The following is a 19290-nucleotide window of genomic DNA, read 5'->3' as shown; positions in this document are numbered from 1 at the left end:
GAGAGTTAATCTGTTTTCCCAGCCAAGTGCATGTTTGTGTGTGTCTGTGGGTGTCTGCGTCTGTCTTTGTGGCTGTATGTGTACTTTTTTAGCTCCTTTTAAAGCATTCTGAGATAAGTCTGTCTGTCTCAGTGGGGGAAACGATATAGGCTAGTGGCCAACCCTCAAAAAGGTCTTTCATTTTTGGAGATACCCCTATCCGAGGTAGAACAAAAAACAAACATGTTTTTTCACATCTCTTATGTCTCCCATTTCTGAAATGGATAGTTGTGTAAAAATATTTTACTGCAAAGTGGTTACAATAAAACTTTAATTAAACACAGTCTCAAATAGCCGCCTGTCCCTTTTAATAGCAGGGCAACGGCACACATTTCAGCAAATAAACACCTGTTTCAAATAAACACAGGGTCTAAATTAATTGTTTACGAGGTTTGTTTGATTTGTTACATTAAATAATACAGTAATGACTTGAAAATCATCCAATTTTATAGCAGTTTCTAACAGTTGAGAACTGCTAGCTAACTGGCAAGCAAAAAACAGTCAACAACTTAAGGAGTACAGACCCCCAAAAATCGTCTGATCGCCCTCTAGTGCCAAAAGTAAGAACTGTCGAAAATGCACAGTCAGAGAAGAATAGTTATTCAGTCAAGGAAAAGTAAAACAATTCTGAAATAGAGGGATACTTAGACAAAGAAACATGACACAGTGTGTTAATGATAACACAGTGGAGGAAATTAAATGTATTAAAATGCTGGAAGTGAATGCATGAGTTAAACAATTAACTATGCAAATTTGCAAAAGCTGTGTGCATTAAGGAAATAGACACCTGGCTCAAATAGAAGCCTTTCTCTAATAAGCGCCTGTTGTGATTTAACAAATTAACGCCCGGGCTATTAAAGTTTTACGGTAAATTAATATTGTGACCCCTCCCCCCCTAAACTCCAAATGTGCAGAATATGCCTGGCTGGTGGGGGGATGGGCCACATAAGCTCATGTAACCCAATATCGCAAGCTCTGATATTGCAAAAATGTGGAATACAAGTAGTCAGATGTCTGCACCTACATCCACAAACTAACAGCATTGGGATATCTCAATCCAACTTGGAAATATAGACCTGTAAACACAGAGCTACAATAGGTGGGAATATCAACTATGAATATTTATGATATATTTTTATGTTTCTGGTAGCTGATAAATAGACAACTCTCCAAGACAAATTCAGTGCTGTATGGTCCAGCCTGCCCAAAATACATAGTTAAAATGTTTATGTTGTGACTATTGTAATCCAATCTGCCCTTAGGGAAAATGGTGGGCACAGACACATCTATGGCAGACAAAAGCACCCTGAGGATGGTCAAACTTAAACAATGAAGAAGCTGTATGTCATTGTGTATGGTGACTGGGGATTGACTGTGTGATAATGGCCTTTGTGCACCATGCTTGACCAACTCCACCTGCTCTGCAACATGTTTACCCTCCATCAAAGCCCAGGGATCATCTTCAAATGTTTGTGTTAGAGGTCAACCGAAAAAAAAAAACAGATGCCCGATTTAAATATATAAATAAATAAATAAATACTTATGACAATTACAACAATGCTGAATGAACACTTATTTGAACGTAATATTATACATCAATAAAATAAATTTAGCCTCAAATAAATAATGAAACATGTTCAATTTGGTTTAAATAATGCAAAAACAAAGTGTTGGAGAAGAAAGTAAAAGTGCAATATGTGCCATGTAAGAAAGCTAACGTTTAAGTTCCTTGCTCAGAACATGAGAACATATGAAAGCTGGTGGTTCCTTTTAACATGAGTCTTCAATATTCCCAGGTAAGACGTTTTAGGTTGTAGTTATTATAGGAATTATAGGACTATTTCTCTCTATACCATTTGTATTTCATTAACCTTTGACTATTGGATGTTCTTATAGGCACTTTAGTATTGCCAGTGTAACAGTATAGCTTCCGTCCCTCTCCTCGCTCCTCCCTGGGCTCGACCAGGAACACAACGACAACAGCCACCCTCGAAGCAGCGTTACCCATGCAGAGCAAGGGGAACAACTACTCCAAGCTTCAGAGCGAGTGACGTTTGAAACGCTATTAGCGCGCACCCCGCTATATAGCTAGCCATTTCACGTCGGTTACACCAGCCTAATCTCCGGAGTTGATAGGCTTGAAGTCATAAACAGTTCAATGTTTGACACACAACGAAGAGCTGCTGGCAAAACACACTAAAGTGCTGTTTGAATGAATGCTTACGAGCCTGCTGCTGCCTACCACCGCTCAGTCAGACTGCTCTATCAAATCATAGACTTAGTTATAACATAATAACACACAGAAATACTAGCCTTAGGTCATTAATATGGTTGAATCCGGAAACTATCATCTCGAACACAAGACGTTTATTCTTTCAGTGAAATACGGAACCGTTCCGTATTTTATCTAAGGGGTGGCATCCATTAGTCTAAATATTCCTGTTACATTGCACAACCTTCAATGTTATGTCATAATTACGTAAAATTCTAGCAAATTAGTTCGCAATGAGCCAGGCGGCCCAAACTGTTGCATATACACTGACTCTGCGTGCAATGAACGCAAGAGAATTGACACAATTTCACCTGGTTAATATTGGCCGCTAGCCTGAATTTCTTTTAGCTAAATATGCAGGTTTAAAAAATATATACTTCTGTGTATTGATTTAAAAAAAGGCATTGATGTTCATGGTTAGGTACACATTGGAGCAACGATATGCACCGCATCGATTATATGCAACGCAGGACACGCTAGATAAACTAGTAATATCATCAACCATGTGTAGTTAACTAGTGATTATGATTGATTGATTGTTTTTTATAAGATAAGTTTAATGCTAGCTAGCAACTTACCGTGGCTTACTGCATTCGCGTAACTGGCAGTCTCCTCGTGGAGTGCAATAGAGGCAGGTGGTTAGTGCGTTGGACTAGATAACTGCAAGGTTGCAAGATTGAATCCCCCGAGCTGACAAGGTGAAAATCTGTCGTTCTGCCCCCGAACGAGGCATTTAACCCACTGTTCCTAGGCCGTCATTGAAAATAAGAATGTGTTCTTAACTGACTTGCCTAGTTAAGTAAAGATGTTATGTTTCCGATTGTTATGAAAACTTCAAATCGGCCCTAATTAATCGGCCGTTCCGATTAATCGGTCGACCTCTAATATGAGTGTGGCGCTGTGCTACGTTCCTCGTAACGTGAACGCTTCTATGACCTACACTCGTAAGTAACCTCTAGTTTACCTGAGGTCGCGCTTACCAGTTCTGTCACTCTCCTCATCTCCAGCGGGGCCTGCACCAGACCATAATCACAGCCAACCCCCCCACAGTTAATATCAGCCAGATAATTATCCTAGCCGACTTCCAAAGGAATGTGAATGAATATGTAGGACGTGACCTGCAGGATATTTGCCACATTCAACATAAACTCTACCCACAAGTCAATTAGGCGTTGGAAAGATCTAAGGGCAGGGGTGTTTATGACAGCCTTTTCACACTCTTCTTCACAACCAGACAACTAGGCTTAACCAATACACTACTGAAGTATCCCCAGCTAAGATCAGGCTAAGATGACATTCAAATGAGTCAATGGGTCTTGCTGGCATGCAAGCTGTATCTACTGAGTTTTGCACCTTAATAAATACCAAACCCAACTGTTGTAGAATTGGAAATGGATCAACACACAGCCCCAATACCCCGCCAGTCATACAGGACAACCGTTAAGCTGTACAATCTGGTCAGGCTCCATAACTACATCCACCACTGGCTACTTTCTCTCCCCACCCTGTTAGGACACACTCATGTCCTGGTCACCTCAAAGACTTTGAATCAACCTTGCACACATTGTTTCAGTGGGGAAAATAGGGAAGTGGTTAGAGCTGACAGATTGCTTTCCTGTAACTTGGTTATGCTACTATGTCACTGGCGTACCGGACATTCCCGCAACCCCCGCAAGTACTTGACAAATAAAAGCTGTTTGTGATTTCGTTCATACTGGTGAACTGGCATTTGAGTTGTGTGATTGCATTATCAACAATCCCTTATCTCTGGTACGCTACATGACCAAAAGTATGTGGACACCTGCCCTTCAAACATCTCATTCCAAAATTGTGGCCATTAATGTGGAGTTGGTCCCCCCCTTTGCTGCTATAACAGCCTCCACTCTTCTGGGAAGGCTTTCCACTAGATTTTGGAACATTGCTGCCGGGACTTGCTTCCATTCAGCCATGGGCATTAGTGAGGTTGGGCACTGATGTTGGGCGATTAGGCCTGGCTCGCAGTTGGTGTTCCAATTCATCCCAAATGTGTAAGATGGGGTTGAGGTCAGGGCTTTGTGCAGGCCAGTCAAGTTCTTCCACACCGATCTCAACAAACCAATTCTTTATGGACCTCGCTTTGTACACAGCGGCATTGTCATGCTGAAATAGGAAAGGGCCTTCCCCAAACTTTTGCCCCAAAGTTGGAAGCACAACATCGTCTAGAATGTCATTGTATGCTGCAGCGTTAACAATTCCCTTTACTGGAATTCCCTTCAGGTGCCTAGCCCGAACCATGAAAAACAGCCCCAGACCAGTATTCCCCCTCCATAAAACATTATAGTTGGCACTATGCATTGGGGCAGGTAGTGTTCTCCTGGCAGCCAGCCGACGCTTGGCATTGCGCATGGTGATCTTAGGCTTCTGTACGGCTGCTCGGCCATGGAAACCCACTTCAAGAAGCTCCCGATGAACAGTTCTTGTGCTGACGTTGCTTCCAGTGGCAGTTTTTCGGTAATGACACAATTCTGTAAATGTACACAATTCTGAAAAAATGCCTAATCTACAAAACACATATTTACATGTGATCTAAACATCAAATGGAATTATGGCAGCCGTATTTGATTTTCAATGCCATATTGGAGTTGAGGCAAAGTCCATGTTGGCTCTGTGGTGACCTCTGACTTAATTCCAAGAGAAGGGGCTAAAGATACAAAATCCTTCAAGGAACCGTGGACTCCAAAAAATCAAATTCCAATGTCGAAGCTCATTTGTTTTCCATAGAGCAGATTACACTAGCCACAACATCAAAAAACATGTGTAACTGTATGTATTTTTGTCAGGCAGGACGATACAGCACTGAATGAGAGCAAATTTGACTTGGAAAGTTCTCTATTAATCATCTATCTAAAATGAAAGCATACATTCATCATAAATATTAATAGTTGACATTTCTGCCTATTGTTTGTCTGTGTTTACAGGTCTATATTCCCAAGATGCATTACAATATCCTAATGCTGTTTGTCTGTGTATGTAGGGCAGACAGCTGACTACTTGTATTCCAAATTGTAGCAATATCAGAGCTTGCAATATTGTGTTACATGAGTTTGAGGCCCATCCACCCACCCTCCAGCCAGGTATTATGTTTCACTTTTGGAGTTTAGGGGGTTTGCCACAATATATATAAATTTAACCAATTTTGCAGTAAAATATTTTTCAACAACTATCCATTTCTTATATGGGAGATATTATGGATCTGAAAAAAAACATTACTGTGTTTTGTTCTACCTTGGCTAGAACAAAAGGCCTAGTTGTGTCTACAAAGTGAGTCAGCTCGGCTCCATAGGCAATGTGCATGTTGTGTTCTATTCTCGACCAATGGCTGTAAAGGTGGCATAATCGAACATCATGCAGGAGAGAGGGTGTGAAACAGTGTTGAGCAATATTCATATCAATGGTTAAAATTATAGAAGACCACAGACACCTACCATATGAAATGCCTATTACAATCACTTTGGGTTGTGTGTGTGAGTTGTAAACAATGTGACTCCTGAGAGCAAAGATGTGAAGTGCTCCATCTCTACAGCGGTGCGCTCCCGCTCTCTCAAAATAGACCAAAACCTCATCACTTAGATACGGCGATGAAAAGGGAATGAACTACGTCTCTAGTGGTGTGTTCAAGTATAATAGTAGCTGACAAATTGCAAACAAACCACATCCTATGACAGTTTTGTCAATTATTATGTCTATCTATCCAATAGGCCTACACTTCTCTGAAGAGAATTAATGATGGTCGACAAGGCAGTAAAACTTCAATAATACTATCTTCAGTAGCTGGGACTACTAAGATTGCACCTCCCCTGTAGAGTTATGTTATGGTTATGCAATGTTTTGACATGGAAATGAGAATGTGCTCCAGTAATCTAACGGCAATATGCCTCTTCAGATCTGATGTATCTTTGGGTGAATGTACAGTTCTTCATGTCTGGCTGGCAGAGATGGCTCCTTAATTGGGATTGCTCAGCACATAACATAGCCTAGTTACAGAAAGGGGCCCATATTATAATCACATGGAACCTTAAGGTTTGTGTTTTGTGCTCGATCTAGAAATGCATTTTGGCTATGCATTGATTCGTTATTTCAGGTGTGTATATAAAATACTTAGGTGAAACACCAGTAGCACCGGTCCTGCAGTAGTTTTTCCAGAGAGAGGAATGTTTGTGCTCCTATTCTATATCTTTCTGTTGAATGAATGAATGAACCCAGTTGAGAGTAGCAGACAGACTGTCCATGCTGTGGTCATGCTTGCTTGGTTGTCACTTCCTTGATTCTACAAGGTCCCTGACTAGCCCTCTTCTGCTCCGATTCAGACCTGGCTGAGATAAACACCACTGCTGCAGTGTCGTCGGCTAAATAGGACTCATTGTCAGCCGGCTACTTTTTCCACTTCATTAATTCAACCTAGGCTTCTTTTCATTTAAAAGTTGTATTCTCTAGTCAGAAAAGTTCATACAGCCTTCTCCTGCTAGAATGAACTACATGCATCTTCTATTGATAGGACAGGCGCCTGTCAGTCACAAAGCGAGTGATGACGGGAACACACTGCTAGTTTGTCAGTCTGCTGTCTGTTTATTTTTGTGCTCTCTGGTTGGCTGCAATAAAATGTATTTTCACGGAGGAGGGAGAGCATGATGCGTCATCGTTTCCTGTGAGTTAATTTACACGTCCCATGTAATGTAAGTGGTAACGATGAGTTTAAATCCACTATATGAATACAGATTTAATGTAGTCAAAGATTATAGGGTCCCCGAGGAAACACTGAACATCACTTTGGTTCCTACCCTGTCACAATAACTTGTTCATGGCATTTTCATTCGTTGTCATGTCAAACACTGTATTCAAAGTGCCCACTATTATTTATATTCTAACATTCTATTTCACCCAAGTGTTTTGATCTAAATCGCAATTGCAACATTTGGTTAAAAAAAAGGCCTAGTATTTTTGCCCATATCATGGCAGTGTGGAAATGATCTCAAGTGAATGCAGAAAAAGCAGAAATTGATGGAAATGCAGGAAATTATTTTAAGTTGAAGTTGAATTTAACAGTATAAAACAATCCGAATGGCAAAAGACCCATTGAAATAATTTAGAATATGTGTTGCCACCCTAGGGTCACGCACTACTCATAAAGCAAATGTATAACTTTTTTAAATAAAAAAACATAAAATACCGTCAAGAATTTGAAAAATTCCATTGTGATATTTTGGCCATATCGCCCAGCCCTACCTGTAGGTCTATCTATGAGTGTCAGTCTTTGTGCACCCCCACTTTTTTTTACAATCTGGCTTCCTTTTGTGCATTTTTAAAACCACTTTCCTGCAGTTCTATATTGTTTCTCAGCAGGGAATCCATGTTTAATTGACAGAACACAACTTTTATTCTAAGGTTTTTGTCACAAACTAAATTGAAAGACTAGTTTTCTTGACTAGGTTACTACTGTAAAACTTCAATTAATAGCCTGGGTGTTTATTTGCTTAAATCACTGAACACAACGGGCATGTATTACAGACGGGCTTATATTTGAGCCAGGTGTGTCTTTCCTTAATGCACATAGCTTTTGCTCATTTTCATAGTTAATTGTTTAATTCCAGCACATTCACTTCCAGCATTTTAATAATTTTCTTAATTTCCTACACTGTGTTATCATTTAAACACTGTCACATTTCTTTTGTCTTTGTATGCCTAAAAAAAATATTATAATAATTTTCCTTGACGGTATAATTATTCTCCTCTTTGACTGTGCACTTTTGCCAATAGAGGGCGATTTGGCTGATTTCTAGGGGCGTTAGAATGTACCAGTAGCCACCAAAATAGAGCTCGTTCTGCAATTTATTTTCTCGGGGGCATGCCCCCCCCGGTGCCCCCCAGCCCAGAACTCCCTGGCTGGCAATTATTTCTATCTGGCTGGCTATTCCATGCACTTATGGAAAACACTGCTGCTGTAATTGATGGAGCACAGCACAGCCCAGAGCAACAGCTCAGCTCCGCGCTGGAAAGAGAATCCCCTTCCCATCCCCAGTTACACACATTCAGTCAGTAGTAGAACGGCTGAGATTCTGTTTAACGCAACAGCACCACTGCAGTGGGATGGTGAAAATGGGCACTGCACCTTGTTATTAGCCATACTGGAGAGACACACTAGCAGTGCTGCTGCTCCTGTCCACAGTTAGCCCCCAGCAGCAGGTTTCTGTGCACACACTGACCCCTGACTGAGAACCCTGCCTGCTGCCCTGCCCTGGTGCGAACTTGTGTGTGCAGCAGGGTGGAGTGGTTTTTGCACACATACGAAATGTGTTAGTGCATCTCCTGGGAGGAAGTCTCCACTCTAGCCCTGGCTTCAGTTTTTACTTAGCAGCACATTGTTGTGTGATTTGTCTAATGTGAAAATGTTCTGCTTTGGGTTCTGATAAAAACAACTGTCGCACCTCCTCCCTTTCCTTGCAGGCCTATGTCCTGTTTGCTGACCTCATGGTGTAACCAGGTGTAAAGATGAGCATAAGCAGTGATGAGGTCAACTTTCTTGTGTACAGATACCTACAGGAGTCAGGTAGGCTCCAACGCTCAAACCACATGTCCATTCACATTCTGTAAACACTGGTAACAGACAGCTGTTGAAACAATGTTCTGTATATTCTCCTACTCATGTAATGTTCTAGTGCTATTAAAGGGTGCCTAGAAAATGTGCACTACGATAACAATCACAGAGCTATTTGAAATGTGCTATTTCCAGAGTCACCAAAGGGAAGGATCTGCTCAGTATAATGTGCTGCCTACTGACATGCTGCTCATGCTTGCCCCTGACAGGATTTTCCCACTCAGCCTTCACGTTTGGCATAGAGAGCCACATCAGCCAGTCCAACATCAATGGAGCCCTGGTGCCCCCTGCTGCCCTCATCTCCATCATACAGAAGGGCCTGCAGTACGTGGAGGCCGAAGTCAGCATTAATGAGGTGATCTCATCTCCTCCTCATTCACACAACCCATTATCACAGCATCTCATCTCAGCCGACTATCAGGGAATCTGTGGACTTTATTACCGCAAGCCTGGTATAGTGTGATCAAATGCAGAAATTGGCAATGGTTTGATCACAAATCAGAAAGAATATGTTTGCGGTGCTAGGTTTCTGCTCTTCAGTTATTATGCAGTTATTAACCAATGTAGCTTTATAATGCATTGCATTATTATATTTTAATAGATGGTTCTCTAGTGATTATTTTTGAGAATGTATTTATTATTCTTTAATTGGAGTTATAACTGATGATTTTAGCCTACCATTGCTTATAGCTACAGTAGTTATTTAGCTGTTTGCATTTGAGTATAACCAGCTTGTCTGGTGTCCCCAGGACGGCACGCTGTTCGACGGACGGCCGATCGAGTCCCTGTCGCTCATCGACGCGGTAATGCCGGATGTGGTGCAGACACGGCAGCAGGCCTACCGAGACAAGCTGGCCCAGCAGCAGGCAGCCCAGGCCCCCCCGGCCACCACCACCAACTTGACGGCCAATGCCAAGAACGGAGAGAACACGGCCAACGGCGAGGAGAACGGAGCTCACACCTTAGCTAGTGAGTCTGAGTCCTCGGCCCTGGCTTTAGCGTTTATTACCTATAACACAAAGAGAAAGGAGGGATACAAATATTTGTAACATTGTTGAGTCAATGCCAATGCTGGATGTTTTGTTATTCAGATCTTGCACATGCTGATGAGGTGCTCTCTGTGTGCCATACAGACAACCACGTCGACATGATGGAGGTGGATGGGGATGTGGAGATTCCCCAGAACAAAGCCATGGTGCTCCGAGGTCACGAGTCAGAGGTGTTCATCTGCGCCTGGAACCCTGTCTCCGACCTGCTTGCCTCCGGGTCAGTGTCTGTCTCTTACTCTCTCAATTTCAATTTAAGGGGTTTTATTGGCATGGGAAACAGATGTTACATTGCCAAAGCATATACAGTGGGGCAAAAAAGTATTTAGTCAGCCACCAATTGTGCAAGTTCTCCCACTAAAAAAGATGAGGCCTGTAATTTTCATCATAGGTACACGTCAACTATGACAGACAAAATTAGAAGAAAAAAAATCCAGAAAATCACATTGTAGGATTTTTAATGAATTTATTTGCAAATTATGGTGGAAAATAAGTATTTGGTCAATAACAAAAGTTTATCTCAATACTTTGTTATATACCCTTTGTTGGCAATGACAGAGGTCAAACGTTTTCTGTAAGTCTTCGCAAGGTTTTCACACACTGTTGCTGGTATTTTGGCCCATTCCTCCATTCAGATCTCCTCTAGAGCAGTGGTGTTTTGGGGCTGTTGCTGGGCAACACAGACTTTCAACTCCCTCCAAAGATTTTCTATGGGGTTGAGATCTGCAAGACTGGCTAGGCCACTCCAGGACCTTGAAATGCTTCTTACGAAGCCACTCCTTCGTTGCCCGGGCGGTGTGTTTGGGATCATTGTCATGCTGAAAGACCCAGCCACGTTTCATCTTCAATGTCCTTGCTGATGGAAGGAGATTTTCACTGAAAATCTCACGATACATGGCCCCATTCATTCTTTCCTTTACACGGATCAGTCGTCCTGGTCCCTTTGCAGAAAAACAGCCCCAAAGCATGATGTTTCCACCCCCATGCTTCACAGTAGGTATGGTGTTCTTTGGATGCAACTCAGCATTCTTTGTCCTCCAAACACGACGAGTTGAGTTTTTACCAAAAAGTTATATTTTGGTTTCATCTGACCATATGACATTCTCCCAATCTTCTTCTTGATCATCCAAATGCTCTCTAGCAAACTTCAGACGGGCCTGGACATGTACTGGCTTAAGCAGGGGGACACGTCTGGCACTGCAGGATTTGAGTCCCTGGCGGCGTAGTGTGTTACTGATGGTAGGCTTTGTTACTTTGGTCCCAGCTCTCTGCAGGTCATTCACTAGGTGCCCCCGTGTGGTTCTGGGATTTTTGCTCACCGTTCTTGTGATCATTTTGACCCCACGGGGTGAGATCTTGTGTGGAGCCCCAGATCAAGGAAGATTATCAGTGGTCTTGTATGTCTTCCATTTCCTAATAATTGCTCCCACAGTTGATTTCTTCAATCCAAGCTGCTTACCTATTGCAGATTCAGTCTTCCCAGCCTGGTACAGGTCTACAATTTTGTTTCTGGTGTCCTTTGACAGCTCTTTGGTCTTGGCCATAGTGGAGTTTGGAGTGTTACTGTTTGAGGTTGTGAACAGGTGTCTTTTATACTGATAACAAGTTCAAACAGGTGCCATTAATACAGGTAACGAGTGGAGGACAGAGGAGCCTCTTAAAGAAGAAGTTACAGGTCTGTGAGAGCCAGAAATCTTGCTTGTTTGTAGGTGACCAACTACTTATTTTCCACCATAATTTGCAAATAAATTCATAAAAAATCCTACAATGTGATTTTCTGGAATTTTTTAAGTGTACCTATGACGAAAATTACAGGCCTCTCTCATATTTTTAAGTGGGAGAACTTGCACAGTTGGTGGCTGACTAAATACTTTTTTGCCCCTCTGTATATATGTTAAATATATATTCTTGTAATGATTTCCAAATAGTTAAAAATAAATCAACATACATATAGGTTGTATTTACAATGGTGTTTGTTATTCACTGGTCGCCATTTTCTTGTGGTAATGTGGCACAAATATTGCTGCTGTGATTGCACACTGGTATTTCACCCAATATAGATATTGGAGTTTATCAAAACTGGATTTGTTTTAGAATTCTTTGTGGGTCTGTGTAATCTGAGGGAAATATGAGTCTCTATGGTCATACATTTGGCAGGAGGTTAGGAAGTGCAGCTCAGTTTCCACCTCATTTTGTGGTGAGTGCGCACATTAGCCTGTCTTTTCTTGAAGCCTGGTCTGCTTTTTGTGGCCTTTCTCAATAGCAAGGCTATGCTCACTGAGTCTGTACATAGTCAAATATTTCCTTAATTTTGGGTCAGTCACATTGGTCAGGTATTCTGCCACTGTGTACTCTCTGTTTAGGGCCAAATAGCATTCTAATTTGCTCTGTTTAAAAAAACATATTTTTTCCCAATGTGTCAAGTAATTGTCATTTTGTTTTCTCATTATTTAGTTTGGTCTAATTGTGTTGCTGTCCTAGGGGTCTGTTTGTGTTTGTTAACAGAGCCCCAGGACCAGCTTGTTTAGGTTCATCTCCAGGTTCATCTCTCTGTAGGTGATGGCTTTGTTATGGAAGGTTTGGGAATCGCTTCCTTTTAGGTGGTTGTAGAATTTAACGCCTCTTTTCTGGATTTTGATAATTAGCGGGTATCGGCCTAATTCTCCTCTGCATGCATTATTTGGTGTTTTACGTTGTACACAGAGGATATTTTTGCAGAATTCCGCATGTAGTCTCTGACCCCAGACCTCATGACCATAAAGAGCAATAGGCTCTCTCTCTCTCTCTCTCTCTCTCTCTCTCTCTCTCTCTCTCTCTCTCTCTCTCTCTCTCTCTCTCTCTCACTCTCACTCTCACTCTCACTCACTCACTCACTCACTCACTCACTCACTCATTCTGGATTTCTGGCTTATTCCTTCCTTATTCCAAGAATCTTCCAACCTGGATTTGGGAGAAAAAAAAACAGGGCATTTTGCTGTGTTGCATTGTACTGTGCTGACTGTCCCTCCACGCTGCAGGTCTGGGGACTCGACAGCACGGATCTGGAACCTGAGTGAGAACAGCACCAGCAGCTCCACACAGCTTGTACTGAGGCACTGCATACGGGAGGGAGGTCAGGACGTCCCCAGCAACAAAGACGTCACATCATTAGACTGGAACGTGAGTCAAGGATCCACACTCACTCATAACTTAACACAACCCCTCAAATTCCATAACTTTATTTCCACTTCTCCTTTTCTGAATGTTAGGAGTCACTTGAAACTGCTTTAATGTTTCAAAACTTTGACTTTGCTACTGTTTTGCTCTGTATGTTATTTATCCTTGCAAGGGAAAGTTTCAATGAGCAGAATTATGTTCCTATGCTGATGTGCTTAACAGTATGTATTTGATTTAAAACCTTTTTATTTTATTTACACATTTTATCTCTTTCCACCTAACAGAGTGAGGGTACGTTACTAGCAACCGGCTCATATGATGGATTTGCCAGGATATGGACAAAGGATGGTGAGGTGCCACTTTTTACTGCTTTTTCAACTCACCATATTGTCAGTTTCCGAAACACTCGCCTCTCTAATATAAATTATTCGAACCCTAGGTAATCTTGCAAGTACCCTGGGTCAACACAAAGGTCCCATTTTTGCATTAAAATGGAACAAAAAAGGAAACTTTATTCTTAGTGCCGGAGTAGATAAGGTAAGAACCCAAACAGGCTTTTAGTTTTGTTATGAGCTCAAGACTTGAAATGCTTTCATGACTCATTAACCTCTTCTGGTAGTCAGGACTAAAATAACCTTGTTATTCTTAGGCGTGTTCTAATTTAATGTTTTTCTTTGTGTGTGTATGTGTTTCTCCCTGCAGACTACAATCATATGGGATGCTCACACAGGAGAAGCAAAGCAGCAGTTCCCGTTCCATTCAGGTGCACTGAATTATCCATTGGCTTCTTTCCTCTTAATTAACCCTTATTAGACATGTATCCGTACATACTTACGTGACTATAAACAGTAAGGGTATTTTTGTGCCAAATCATTCCTAGTTTCTGTCAAGCACAGACAAAAGACATAGAGTTCTATGTTGTTTATTCATCGCGTTTTCTTCCGCTCTTCCTCTTGTTGTGACTTAACAGCACCTGCTCTGGATGTGGACTGGCAGAGCAACAACACGTTTGCCTCCTGCAGTACAGACATGTGCATCCACGTGTGTAAGCTTGGCCAAGACAGGCCTATCAAGACATTCCAAGGACACACAGTGAGTCCGCCCCCATCACCCCACAGTCTAGCACTGCTCCTGCAGACATTATAGAAGCACCATTTTCTATGTGTCAGAGACTTTGCCCTTTCTATGTCTGCGCTGATAACTCTGTTCCCCTCCGTTCCAGAATGAAGTGAATGCAATCAAATGGGATCCAACCGGTAACCTGCTAGCCTCTTGCTCAGATGACATGACGCTGAAGGTAAGATAGGAATGAAAACCAGCTGTCTATAGCTACATCCAGTATTGTCAGAGTTTTTGATTACTGTCCCTGTTAAATAAATTATATAAATAAATACACGTGCACTTTGTAATGTTGTGCTCTGGATTATGTACCAGAAATTCAAATAATTTATGTGTTGTTTATATCACTCTATCATTTTTCTTAGTTTCAATTGTGATGAATACCACTCGACAAATTGTCGACCTGAAAAATAAACCAAGTATAAAACCAACCAAACATTCTTATCTTTCTGAACATTCAGCTTTTTTCATCACACGTATAACACGTAAAACATTATTTTGTCATTTTACCATGCTAGATCTGGAGTATGAAACAGGACACATGCGTTCATGATCTGCAAGCTCACAGCAAAGAGATCTACACTATCAAATGGAGCCCCACCGGTCCTGGAACCAACAACCCCAATGCCAATCTGATGCTTGCCAGGTACTGAAACAGAAGCACTGCTGCGCCCTCTCTGTCGGCATTCATTATTTTGATTTGCGAGCAGCATTACTGACATAACAGCGCTGTGACCCTGTTTGAGGGAAATGGACTGATCACCACACTATTTTTGTATTTTTGGGCCAGCCACAGTCTTTGTGCCCTGAACTGAAACTTGCAAGAGTTTGTGTCTTGCTGTATTGGGACTTTGTTTGAAGTGAGCTATGACTATGAGCCAAGTACTTGCTTCTGGGGAGGCAGATAGATGACAGTTTTTCCTGTGTTCCTTGCAGCGCGTCCTTTGATTCGACGGTGCGGCTGTGGGATGTGGACCGAGGCATCTGCATCCACACGTTAACCAAACACCAGGAGCCTGTCTACAGTGTGGCCTTCAGCCCAGACGGCAGGCATCTGGCCAGCGGCTCCTTCGACAAGTGTGTTCACATCTGGAACACGCAGGTACAGTCTGACACCATCAATCCTCTGGCTATCCATCCCCTGACACTGTCCCGCTGTCCAGCTTGCATGGAGCGGGGAACTGTTAGTGATATTACCTATTTAGCTATTTTGTTACTTAGGTCGGTGGTAATGGATTTTAATCTAAGCAAGCTATGGCTGATTTTTAATGGAATATCTACATAAGTGTACAGAGGCCCATTATCAGCAACCATCATTCCTGTGTTCCAATGGCACGTTGTGTTAGCTAATCGAAGTTTATCATTTAAAAGTCTAATTGATCATTAGAAAACACTTTTGCAATTATGTTAGCACAGCTGAAAACTGTAGTGCTGGTTTAACTTTTGGCTTGTGCCTGTCGTTGTGGTTGTTGATCTAACGTCTTCTCTTCCCTTTCCACAGACTGGGGCTTTAGTCCATAGTTACAGGGGGACAGGGGGGATCTTTGAAGTTTGCTGGAATGCAGCAGGTGACAAAGTGGGAGCAAGTGCATCAGATGGATCTGTGCGTACTAATGTTTTGAACATTTTCATATACTTTGTTTTTTCAAATGTTTTCTATTGTGTTATCGCCAAAATAAAAGTTTAGCACTCTGAGATATATATCTCATAATAATATACTAAAACTACAATTTCTTGTTTTTCAGGTTTGTGTATTAGATCTGCGGAAATAACACTGCTTGTTGGAAGCCATGGACCGACAATGAATGTGTACATAGCCAAAATGACTGTCCCTGCCCCATGTACTGCTAGTCCCGCTTAAACCATGGCTGGCCACTACAGACCAGAAACAAGCAACCCCGACACAGCAGATTCAGGAGCAAGGACACGCTCTGTGCAGCAAGTCGTTAGGACCAGAGACATTAAAGGGACACAGACAAAAAAATGTAAATGAAGAAAAAAAAAGCAGATCTGTATATGTACCAACATTTGGAAGCTATTTTGCTTTTTGATCTTTAAACCATGCTCATCAAGACAAAAAAATATGTTTTAACTTTATTGGTAGTTCAGTCTCTGTGTGCTGACATATATCGGCTTTCCAATCCAGCGGCCGGCAGTTAGGTTTTTAACAAAATCATTTATATTATTTCAATGTTTAAGTTTATATTTTTTGGGGTCACAAGTGGAGGAGTCATCTTTTTATACACACTCACAAAACTGTTCTTTGAAGAAAATCATATTTGGTAGTGTACGCTTTGTGGTTCAAAACAATATCGGGACTTGAAGAAATGTCATTTTTTCAATTGTTGTTTTTACTGTTGACATCTAAATGCAGTAGTTTTTTTATTTATTTTTTTCTAAAGAATACATTGTTTCTCCTGACCATAATATGAGTACAAATTAACACATGGGCGCACATGAAAGAAGAGGCATTATACATCTAGATGCTTTAAAGCCATGTTTATGGTTGGTTTGTGCACAATCGATGGCGCTAGAGAAACATTCCATGATTCCCTCCTGGACAAAGCTGTACTGCTGTAGCTATCATGTGGGAACATCAGGTATTGGATCGGTTAAAGAAGAGAAGCAGACAAATCAGTACCTAATGACCCCCCCCCCCCCCCCCCCCCCACCCCCCCTAGTGTGAAGGATTGGAACTGTGATGTCCACTGGACCTTTCACAACAGTGTTACCACCGGGGAAACGGAGGCCCCAATTACAACATATAGCAAAAAGAAAGACTTGCTTTAAGTTTTGTATTCTTCTAATGACTACTTAGCTGATAATGTGTTTCTCTTACTGGTTATTTTCAAGTACATTTCATATTGCTGATTTATCATATGTGTCACAACAGAACTTCAATTAGGGTTTTACTCAAAATGGTTTACACTTTTACAAGGCAAAGTTTTTTTTATTCCTGTAGATCATTTCCCACAATAGATATTGACAGTGGTTATTTGGATCACAAACAAGCAATGCTGTTTTCAGTAGAAAAATTTCATCTTAAAGCAAGTCTGGGTGTTGGGCTAGGAATCAGAAATCACATGGAGTAACATACACCATATACATTACTACATTAAGTAGTTAAAAAGTTAACTGAATTTGAAGCAGTCATGCAACACTGTGTGGTATAATTGTACATTCATGTAAATGTATCTTTTCAAATCATTGTGAGCAGAGAAGTCCCCCACTGGTCAGTAAGCAATCGACAGTTACTTGAGAAAGTATTCACCCCCCTTGGCATTTTTCCTATTTTGTTACCTTACAACCTGGAATTAAAATATATTTTTGGGGGGGTTTGTATCATTTGATTTACACAACATGCCTACCACTTTGAAGATACAAAATATGTTTTTATTGTGAAACAAACAAGAAGACAAAAAAACTAAACTTGAGCGTTTATACCTATTAACCAGCAATTACAGCTGCAAGAATTTTGGGGTATGTCTCTATAAGCTTGGCACATCTAGCCATGGGGATTTTTGCCTATTCTTCAAGGCAAAACTGCTCCAGCTCCTTCGAGTTGGATGGGTTCCGCTGGTGTACAGCAATCTTTAAGTCATACCACAGATTCTCAATTGGATTGAGGTCTGGGCTTTGCCTAGGCCATTCCAAGACATTTAAATATTTCCCCTTAAACCACTCGAGTGTTGCTTTAGCAGTATGCTTAGGGTCATTGTCCTGCTGGAAGGGGAACCTCTGTCCCAGTCTCAAATCTTTTGAAGACTGAAACGGGTTTCCCTCAAGAATTTCCCTGTATTTGGCAACCGCCATCATTCCTTCAATTCTGACCAGTTTCCCAGTCTCTGCCGATGGAAAAACACAGCATGATCCCATGCTTCACTGTGGGGATATTGTTCTCGGGGTGATGAGAGGTGTTGGGCTTGGCCAAAAAGCTCCATTTTAGTCTCATCTGACTAGAGTACCTTCTTCCATTTGTTTGGGGAGTCTCGCACATGCCTTTTGGCAAACACTTATTTTTTTTCTTTAAGCAATGGCCACTCTTCTGTAAAGCCTAGCTCTGGAGTGTACGGCTTAAAGTGGTCCTATGGACAGATACTTCAATCGCCGCTGTGGAGCTTTGCAGCTCCTTCAGGGTTTTCTTTGGTCTCTTTGTTGCCTCTGATTAATGCCCTCCTTGCCTGGTCTTTGAGTTTTGGCAGGTTTGTTGTGGTGCCATATTCTTTCTAGTTTTTAGTATTGGATTTAATGGTGCTCTGTGGGATGTTCAAAGTTTCTGATATTTTTCTATAACCCAACCCTGATCTGTACTTCTCCACAACTTTGTCTCTGACCTGTTTCGAGAGCTCCTTGGTCTTCACAGTGCCGCTTGCTTAGTGGTGTTGCAGACTCTTTGGCCTTTCAGAACAGGTGTATATATACTGAGATGATGTGACAGATCATGTGACACTTAGATTGCACACAGGTGGACTTTAACGAATTCTGAAAGTAATTGGTTGCACCAGATCTTATTTGTAGGCTTCATAGCAAAGGGGGTGAATGCATATGCACGCACCACTTTTACGTTTTTTTAATATATTTTTTTTCCATTTCACTTCACCAATTTGGACTATTTTTGTATGTCCATTACATGAAATCCAAATAAATATATATTTAAATGACAGGTTGTAATGTAACAAATAAGAAAAATGCCAAGGGGAATGAATACTTTTGCAAGGCACTGTAAGTCATTTTGGATTGACTTTTTAACAATTTCATTTGAAATGGGACAAATCTGACTATTCACCAATTACTTTCTAGATATGCAGTTAAATGTAGTGTTTTTAAAACAAAGCACGCCATTCTAATTTTAACAATTGCAGAGTGAGGTTTTGCCTTGATGGAACTGTGAGGATCCAGAAGCAACTGCGATGGCCAGGATTCCTTGTCCCCCTTGTTTAAGCCTTATATCTTATCAGTTTATTTTTTAAGGATATCGCTAGACATAGGGCCGGATGCATGGGCCCATATGAAGCCTACTCCTGGTC

General features: G+C 41.4%; 1 protein-coding gene across 4 annotated transcripts in view; it reads left to right on the top strand.

The window, feature by feature from the left end:
• Window positions 1-16345, top strand: part of LOC110521589 (F-box-like/WD repeat-containing protein TBL1XR1) — a 43695-nt gene extending 27350 nt beyond the window's left edge. For 3 of the 4 annotated variants that reach the window (XM_021599248.2, XM_021599249.2, XM_036969006.1), the window contains 14 exons: window positions 8792-8894; window positions 9152-9297; window positions 9692-9911; window positions 10034-10208; window positions 13006-13147; window positions 13429-13492; window positions 13584-13681; window positions 13847-13907; window positions 14115-14236; window positions 14367-14441; window positions 14782-14909; window positions 15200-15365; window positions 15765-15866; window positions 16009-16345. In XM_021599248.2, the coding sequence (XP_021454923.1) occupies window positions 8837-8894; window positions 9152-9297; window positions 9692-9911; window positions 10034-10208; window positions 13006-13147; window positions 13429-13492; window positions 13584-13681; window positions 13847-13907; window positions 14115-14236; window positions 14367-14441; window positions 14782-14909; window positions 15200-15365; window positions 15765-15866; window positions 16009-16035 (1584 nt within the window). In that variant the 5' untranslated portion in view covers window positions 8792-8836 and the 3' untranslated portion in view covers window positions 16036-16345. The remainder of the gene's footprint in view (window positions 1-8791; window positions 8895-9151; window positions 9298-9691; window positions 9912-10033; window positions 10209-13005; window positions 13148-13428; window positions 13493-13583; window positions 13682-13846; window positions 13908-14114; window positions 14237-14366; window positions 14442-14781; window positions 14910-15199; window positions 15366-15764; window positions 15867-16008) is intronic. The other variant, XM_021599250.2, reaches the window with a different exon arrangement.
• The last annotated feature ends 2945 nt before the right edge of the window (window positions 16346-19290 follow it).

The sequence above is a fragment of the Oncorhynchus mykiss genome, chromosome 30, assembly GCF_013265735.2.
Source record: "Oncorhynchus mykiss isolate Arlee chromosome 30, USDA_OmykA_1.1, whole genome shotgun sequence".
Taxonomy (NCBI): domain Eukaryota; kingdom Metazoa; phylum Chordata; class Actinopteri; order Salmoniformes; family Salmonidae; genus Oncorhynchus; species Oncorhynchus mykiss.
This window is presented reverse-complemented; position numbering and strand designations above follow the sequence as displayed.